Source organism: Narcine bancroftii, chromosome 10 (assembly GCF_036971445.1).
Source record: "Narcine bancroftii isolate sNarBan1 chromosome 10, sNarBan1.hap1, whole genome shotgun sequence".
NCBI classification, from domain to species: Eukaryota; Metazoa; Chordata; class Chondrichthyes; order Torpediniformes; family Narcinidae; genus Narcine; species Narcine bancroftii.
Window position 1 is genome coordinate 33,397,243 of NC_091478.1, and position 9,164 is coordinate 33,406,406.

The 9,164-nt window shown below is 40.1% G+C and overlaps 1 protein-coding gene across 9 annotated transcripts in view; it reads right to left on the reverse strand.

The window, feature by feature from the left end:
• Positions 1-7,173, reverse strand: part of LOC138744427 (poly [ADP-ribose] polymerase tankyrase-2-like) — a 62,303-nt gene extending 55,130 nt beyond the window's left edge. For 4 of the 9 annotated variants that reach the window (XM_069900586.1, XM_069900580.1, XM_069900581.1 and 1 more), the window contains exon 1: positions 766-854. Coding sequence is in view for 3 of the 9 variants with exons in the window: in XM_069900577.1 (XP_069756678.1) it covers positions 766-990; positions 6,840-7,050 (436 nt within the window). In the remaining 6 variants the exon portion in view is untranslated. Of the gene's footprint in view, positions 1-765; positions 991-6,839 lie in introns of those variants that run through there. The other 5 variants (XM_069900577.1, XM_069900578.1, XM_069900576.1 and 2 more) reach the window with 2 other exon arrangements.
• Between the last annotated feature and the right edge of the window lie 1,991 nt (positions 7,174-9,164).

The following is a 9,164-nucleotide window of genomic DNA, read 5'->3' on the forward strand; positions in this document are numbered from 1 at the left end:
GGCTCTTTCAAATTAGATTGGAGAGATGAATACGAGAGGACCTGGCTTTCAGGTGAAAGATTTAGGGGGAACATCTTCACTCAGAATGGTGGGAGTGTGGAAGAAGCTGCCATCTGATGTAGTAAATGCAGGTTCACTCAAGCTTTCAGAATAAATTGGAAAAGAGGTCTGGATGGTTTTGAAATGGGTGCAGGTCAGTGGGGTAAGTGGAATGTTTAGGCACAGACTACAAGGGCTTTTTCTGTGCTGTAGTATTCTATAAAGGCAAGCTGTAGAAACTGGGAGGAAGGTTGAGAGAACAAGACTAATGTAGGATTAGTGTAAATAAGTGGTTAATGACTACCACAGACTCCGTAGTCTGAAAGGTCCTCCTTGTAAGACTCCAACTCTAGATTTCAAAAGTATCGTTGAACTGTGAGGGTGAATAGCAATTACTCTTTGGTCTAAGAAAAGTGGATATAGAACATTTTAAAATTATAGAACACCTAGATATTGAAAAATATTAAATAATACAAAGGTGAGTACTCCAGAGATGGGTTTAAAATTACTTTATTCATAGAAATGTCTGAGCAAAAAACAGAATTATGTTGGATTCCAAAAATTTAGGTTTTTTAAAAAAAAAATTGAAATTGTGATTAAATAGCATTATTAAAAATGTCAGGAATATTTACAATTGTCTCGTCTTGCTAATAATTAACACTACTTTTTGAGATGAGGATAAACAATGTAGATAGTCTCATATAACCAAATTACAAAACAGCCTACCTATGCACACGTCAATTTTGCCTTTGATGGCAGCTTCATGAAGAGGCGTGTAGTTCCAGTTATCACGAGCATTAGAATCAGCACCATGACATAGCAGCAGATTGACAACTTCTGCATGACCAAATGAACAGGCATTATGAAGAGGAATAAGGCCTCCATCGTCTCTCGCATGGACATTAGCACCACTCTGAAGCAAAAATTCAACTACATCCTTCCGTCCAAAGCCTAGAGGGATTGACGTAAAACTGTAAGTTATCACAGAAATAACACAAATTGTTCCCAAATAACCATCCAAAAGAACCATCTCAAACCATTAATTTTCTTTTAATTAAACATTTCATTGACATCTTCACTGAAAAAGATACTTTGCATTCTAAAATAAATGTTTAACTATTTTAATAAATTAAATTCTGAAGCTAAATACAAAATGTTATGTGTTAATGGCACCATAACATAATGGCAACAAATTTAAGGTCAAATGGTTTATTGAATTGGATTTCTTGCAGATTGTAATATTTCAAATTGCTAACAAAATTTAAAAACTTACATGGCAGGCATGCTAGACTTCCCTGAAGGATGCAGGAAACTTTACAAAATCACTCCCAAATGCATTTTGCTTAGTTATTAATCCGGGCATAGTCACAGACAGCAACTCAGTAATTATTCAACATCTATCCAACAATTTAGAAAATATGTTCAACTTGTGCACAAAGTGCAGAATACATCCAATTCAGGGAAATAATTAGCCAGTGATCTCTGTTACGACCCTTCATTAATAACCCGTTCCTCATCAATACCCAAGGTTGGATCAGCAAAATAGTTCATCTAGTAGTGTTATTACCTGACAGCTCTCAAGTTCAATCCTGCAATTGACTGGGGTTCCCCAGGTACTGTTTTCCTGGCACATGCCAAAGACATGCTGATGAGTATTTTAGTTGGCCAGCCACTATAAACTGCTCTTAGATCATAGGTAAATGGTAGAACCCAAGGAGAAAAGCGGATGGTAATGAGGAACGAACAAGTTTGGCAACAGCCCTTAGAGTCACTCATGAGTTACAAGGGATTGTCAGAAACGGAGTAACTCATAAGGTTTCTTTGTTTGCAGATGACCTATTATTTTATATTTCAGATCCTGATAAATCTATCCCAGCTATTTTTCTATGTTTTCTCAATTCAGCTCTCTGAATACAAATTAAACCTTCATAAAGTGAACTTTTTCCAATTAATGTGCAGGTCCCAATCTACACTCAAGTTCTATTAAAGATTGTCAGTGTTAATTTCACATACTTAGGGGTTAAAATTATTGAACAATTAAAAAAATTATATACTCAATTTTTCTCCTTTATTTGAGTATGTAAGATTGTCTTTTTCTAGATGGTCTCCTTTATTGTACTTTCAATTTCATTCCCTTTTATTCATTGTACTGTATTTATTATAAAAACCAATAAAAAGATTGAAAATGAACCAGCATTCTAAATGGCTATGTCAAATTGAAGTATATGCAAGTTTACACTTAATCAGACTTCTGGACTCAGATTTATTTTAAGTTAGACAAAACTTGAATTTCAGAGGGAAATTATGTACTCTGGACATCCAAATGGCATTTGATTAAGTGTGGTATCAAAGAAGCTTAAAGAAATTAGAGTCAATGGGCTGGAGTTATATTTATAACAAAGATAGCTTTAGTAGATTGGTATTAATCTTAGCCCCAGATATCGCTGCATGTTCCCAAAGCATTTTTGTAAACAATCCAATTCCAATGACAAGGTCAGAACCAGGGATGTTGGACAGTGACTGCAGATGGTTCCAATTGCAACTCAAAATAGTTAAGAAACCCATGATTACAAACCACACAAGTTCTTGCCTCCATCAAGAGGACAATAGTCAAACTACACTTCTTCAATGTACAATGGCTGCCAACACAATAGCGACATCCACCAAATCTTTCACAAGACTAAATAATGACTAAATCAAACCAACCCATGCCTGTGTCTTGCAATCATCATCTGCGCTATACCTGCACCTCATTATATTTTTACAAGAATACAACCCTGTGTGCATTCCTGAGACAGTCACAAGAAAGTGTTTACCTCATTCCTTTCATCCTTCTTTCCAAGATACCATCTTTAATAACTGGTACAGATGTATTAATACAGGTATTAAACTTTTTATTTTTAATAAATTTGCTTCTTTCGAAAAATTGGTGGTACAATTCAACTTGCCCAATACTTTTTTTTTTAAAAAGATAGTTTACAAATTAGACATTTCGTTCAGTCTCAGATCCGACTTTCCAGCAATCTCCGAGGCGAACATCCTGGATACACTTTTTGATTTACAAAGGTTTAATATCTTATAAAAAGTTGCTTGATTTAAGAGTAGCCTTATTAGTTAAAATCAAGAATGACTGGGAGCAGGATTTGAATTTTTCATTCTGAGGGTTGGGACTCCATTTATAATTTGATTAATACTACCTCCCTTTGTGTACGACACTGTTGCAATTTAAAGTGGTCCTTAGAGTACACGTCTAAAGTTAAACTGTCTCTTTTTATTCTGATATAAATTCTATGTGACAAATGTAAAATTGGTGATGCCCCTTTGCTTCACATGTTCTGGACTTGCCTAAGCTAAGAAAAAATTTTGGAAAATGTTTTTCAAACATTCAGTGATTCTCAAGATCAAATTGGAATCTTGCCCTTTAATTGCTCTATTCAAATCATTTCAAGATGATGATGTATCACTGACTTCAAGTCAAAACCAAATTTTATCTTTTACTTCATTGATAGCTAGATGCAAAATTTTGATTAAATAGAAAGACAATATTCCACCTACATATAGGTTAAGCGATATTATACCTTGCTTAAGTTTAGGAAAAAATTAGAAATCCCATTAAAGATTCAAATATTATCTTCCAAAAGATATGGGGCCCCATTTATGGACTATTATCATAATTTTAAGAATTAGAGTGGATTTGAAGCTTTGTTGTTGTGCTATCCATTTCTAAGTGGTTGTCACTTGACTCCTACATGTTAACTTTTGACCTTGCTTAGTGGTAGGGGGTTTTATTTTTTTTTTCTTTTGGGCGTGAATGTGTGGTTAAATTCTACTTTAATATGCTTTTTTAAATCATGCAAGATTTTTGTAATACTGTAAAACTCCAATGATCTGAAATCAGATTATCCAAAATCCTCAGTTATCCAAAATATTTTTGGACCCAGAAGCGACAAGGCCCCTTCATCACTTCAAATTGTCTCTAATAATCAGAATCTAACATTGCAAAGGAAGATTTGACAGTCTAGTGATAAACTCAGATGGCTAAGAGTCAAAGGAAAGTATATGAGAGAGCATTGTTTGAACAGGTGAAAATAAACTGTCCTTAGCTGCGCTTGCCACGGGTTATGTGATCAATCTGCACAGAATCATGACCTTAGGCTAGAATGGCAAGTTACTTTTAGTATAAAAGTCTTATTTTACAACAAAAATGGAATGTTGAGGTTTCCAGGAAAGAATGCATGTGAACCATTTTGTAACATTAGCACCTAATATAACCTATAATACAGTTGGTGTTCTTTATTCAACCTCTGCAAATAGCAGTTTACTGTATTGGTTTCATAGAAAAGATAAACAGGTTGTTATGTTTTTACTGGTTTTTCAATCCTACTCTTCTCATGTCCCTTATTCTTTGCAAGCCCCTGCAACTTCCACTGTCATCCTAATTTCACAGAACATATTCCCTGCAATTTTCTATTCAACACAATAACTCCTCCCTTTAATTGAATATCCAACCATTTCCCAAGTTGGCAATCAGCCATAATTTCCCTTATTCGACATTCAGAAAAGTTTAAAATCAAAATGAAGTCTACCCTTTTGGAGCACAAAATAATGCATGCTGCTCAAGCACTCCACAGCCCTTTATTTGGGAGATTTGCCAGTTTGTCAGTTTGATATTCAGAATATACTTCAGATATTCTATTCAAACAGTGGCAGATTGTATTGATGATTCTTTAATATTTCAGAGTTCTGCAATCTGTTTTTAGAAAGCAGTATATATGCAAGGAATTGTAAGGAATCTTGGAGTTGCAATCCATGAATAACTTGGACAATGGTACTCTCTCAAAAGATACATTGAAGGTGGTAAATCTAACTCTGATCAAATCAGTGCCAGTATCAAATGTTTCTCATAAACCAGGAAACTCTGATCCAATGAAAGTTCCTGCATTTTTTTTCTCTTTAATGACTAACAATTTAAAAATGCCATTTAATAAAAGCCATAGCAAACTTATAATTGCAGAGCTTCAGAAGGGAAACTTGGACAAAACATATCCCAACTGCTATCCGACTGGCTTCATCTCTGTTCATCGTAGTCCACTGTCTTCGTCAATTTCTCTATTAGATTCATTAGTTGGATTGGTATCCTTGGAATACAATAGGATTAAGATGCAAGTTAAGCACACTTTCATCAACTTTCCCTTATTGACAACTCAGGTTTGACCCAGGCATCCATAGCTAACTTTGAAACATCTTAACAAGGTTAAGTCAAGTCAGCAAATTTACCTCTTTGATGAATAAAGTGGTGCCCTGTTATCTACTTATAGTTCAGGTTAACAGGGTTGCATTTGAAAAAATTAAATAATTTTGTCAATTCTAACACGGGCCTTCACTAAAATACGGTCCGTACTAAAATATTTTTTAAAAAAAAAATGCTGATTTCATTCGGTGCATAATGTAATATTTTATTTCTAAACAAATATATACAAATACTTCAGCACATTCACTTGATGATACAAACAGCTTCAAGAGATACTAAATTGTGGCTTCAAATACAAGATTTCTGTGCCAAAATCTGAGGGGCAAAAATTTGGGTTATGCTGTCAGATATCTTAAAATCAACAATTGGATGTTGAAGTTAAAGAATCTGAACCAAGAAACTTAATCTTTGTTTTGAGGCCATGGGGATCTGCTTTGCTGGAATTGAATTATTGAACAGAACCCCTCAAGAAAACATTCACTGGAATGATGGTCAAGCGATTCAGGGACTTGCCGATGATCAGCATTTCTGCACAAGTACCTTGATATGTCACACAATGGCTGCTGTTACTCCAATTTTAATTGCCTTGAACACTTCCTGGCCGGAGATGAAAATCCTCACCCCCTTTTTTTTAAAAAAAAGTCTGAGCATTCCAGGGCAGTGAATGTCTCATACTCGAAAAAAATCATAAACGATTTAAAAAAGAAATGGGGAAAGCTAACCCTTTGGGATTAACTCGCATAAAAATGCCTACAGCTGTCATTCACCTGGCAGCCCTTCCCCTCCATTCAATGAGGACCAGGGAGGTTTCCGTGCACATGCGCACGAGGCCAGACCGACTTCTCGGCGGAACGGTCCAAGTTGACGCGAAGGGCCAAAGCAAAAACTCCAAGGGACCACAGCACGGAACAGTCCGACCAGCAGCTCTTCCCAATGCAGCAGGCGTCGAGCACCAAGTGTTCGCGCACTCCCTCGTGAAAGGACCGACCACCAGGGACAAAACGACGAGCAGCCGACCGAGGCCGATGACGGCGAAGTTGCCGCCGACCTGCACCATCTCCCAGGCGACGTGGAAGAGACTGGTGCAGTGCACGACATCACGCCCATGGACAAAACGACAAACCCCTGTCAGAGAAAGTTTTCAGACCGATTCCCTGAGCGAACTCCATCCACTCACTGACACTCTGGTCGCGAGAACAGAGGCGCAACAGGTGCAATCCAGCCAAGCCACTCGGCCCTTCTATCGCATCCTTTCAGCTGCCTGATGGAAAGTGTCCATGCACGGCTCTCAAAACATGGGCGCACACCCTCCAAGCATAAAGCCGGACGAAACGCCGATCCGATGAACACGTTGGATGAGGGATGGGGGGGGGGGGGGGACACAAAATAACTTTAGCATTCGACAACTCGAAAGGCGCGAACCTGCTGGACGTGTCGAGCAAGAATTGGGCCCAAGAAGCTCAACGTCGAAGAAAGGGAAGGGGTGGGGGTTGAGATGGGGAGGGGACGGTGTTTTTGGAGCGGGGGCCGCGGTTTTATTTTTGTTTACCTGCAGCAAAATGTAGCGGGGTGGACCTGCGCCCGGCCGTGTCTCTGGCGTTAACGTTGTCCGCCTTCACCAGCCTTTTGACCCGGGCCACATCCCCGTTGCGGCAGCCCTCGAATAACTCCCTGGCGGGGTCTTGGGAAGCAGAGGCGGACGCCGCCGGGTGTTCCCCCACGCTCGAGCTTGCGGCCCCAGGGCACCGGCGGGACGCCATGGACGACGGCGCGCCGCTCGCTCGAGCTCCCACCGCGTCACGCCCGATGCCGTGTCGCGAGACGGTCGAATCGACCCAGCCCGGCCGCCGAACAAAAGCCTGGCCAGCTTCGGGCGTCACGTGACCGCGGCCACTGCGTGAACACGCATGCGCCGGATTTGCTGCTGTCCAATGTGCGTTTCGCGGAGCTTCACCAGATCCAGGGTCTGTTTTCTGCCGGACCACGGAGGACCATTGTCTTCACGTAAAGTATTTCGTTATCCTTCATAAATATGTAATAAGTTAGCGAAACGAAATTATTTCCTTTGGGAATATGTGCCACATGCAAGCATTCAATATAATTCAGAAATCAAGTTATGCTGTGACAGAAGTAAATTGCTTTGCAGAGTATTTGTTAGTAGCAAACACAAGAACTCCAGTCAAAGCAAGGTGCCCAAAAAAATTAGATTTAAATTGATGGCTGAAGGGCTAATCGTTTCTGTTTCACAAACCCTGATCAATTAGTATTTCCAACATTTTCTCGTTTATTTCAGATTTCCAGATGCAGCATTTCACTTACAAAGGCACGAAGATTATTAAACAATTGAGGCAGGCTATTGCTTTAATATGATAGACTGCAGACAAATCAATGGACAGAAAATGGAGAATAAGAATAAGCAGGTCACTTTCAGAATTGCCAGGTGGCCTTGGTGCTGGAGCCCAATAGTTTACAATCTATATCAATGATTAGGATGTGGGGATGAGGTGTAATATATTGGGGTTTGGTAATGATGCAGTCCTGAGTGGGATGTGAGCAGAAGGTGTTGAATGGTCTCCAATTATGTCGGGTCCTGATGAGGTCACATTATGGAACATTGGTTCAGATCTACCTGAGGTGAGGAAAGGTTTCATGAATTGTGCTACCAAGAGGCATCTTCTGATCAACTGTGTGCCCACCAATACCCACTTTGGGTTTTGCCATGATCATTTGGCTTTGGACCTTGTCGCAAACCTGGACCAAAAAATGGAATTGCAGAGATGAGATATAACTGCTGTTCTTGATATCAAGGTTGACTTTGACAAAGTCACCGAAGCTTGGAAAAACTGAAGTCGTTTTACACTGAATGGAAAAAACATTTTTGGAGTCAGACTTCACACAATGATGTGGTGGTGGTTGCCAGAGGTTAAGCATCTCAGCTTCAGGATGTCGCTGCAGGAGTTACTTTGGACAATGCCCTTTCTAACCTGTCATTCAATGATACAACCTCAGACAAAAGCTAAGTGGTACTGATGGTAAAATTATACTGGATGTAGCAAGCTGCAATAAAGTAAATCCTTGTGGTGAACTGCTGTATTCCTGATTACCTGTCCTGTCATTGTATCTGTGACCCCCTCCCTTTTTGACCTTTTATAAAGCCTCTAACACCTTGACCCTTCCCCAGAAAGCCCAGGTCATGGCACAGGATGAGGTCCTTGTCCATTCTGAATAAAAGCCTGTAAATCAGTGACTCAGTCTCAGCCTCTCGAGTTATTTACTGGGCATCAATTTTATTCACAATTGTTTGTTTTCATCGCTAATAATGGACCAACTCCTGAAACCCAACAAGCTGGAGATCAAGACAGTTGCCTCATGCCTCAGGCAGCTACGAACTCTGGCTACGCTGTTTCGGGGTCTTCCTCCAAAACTCAGCCGGCATCGTGGTCGCCGACGCAAACAGACTGCATCTTCTCCTGGGTCGATTCCCAAGTGTTCCTGATGATCAGGGACACCACCACATACGTGGAAGAAATGGATATACTCAAGGGACAAAACAGGGAGAGAGTAAACAAAGTATATGCCAGGCTTATGCTGGCCACCCTCAGCCAGCGATCAAGCAATGAATTCCTGTGGGGACTCACACTGGCATGCAACTTTCAGGTATTGGTTGCCAAAAATGCAGAGGACACGATCTGGGATGCCTATGTTTCAGACATCAGGTCTGACGACATGCGCCATAGGTTACTTGAAAAGAATAAGTTATACTTAAAAGGGGCAATCGATCTTGCGAAGTCGCTGGAGATTGCCCTCCACAACACGGAAGCATACTCTGCGAATGGGCCCACATGGGGGTCACCAACCTGGGTTGCAGGTCTAC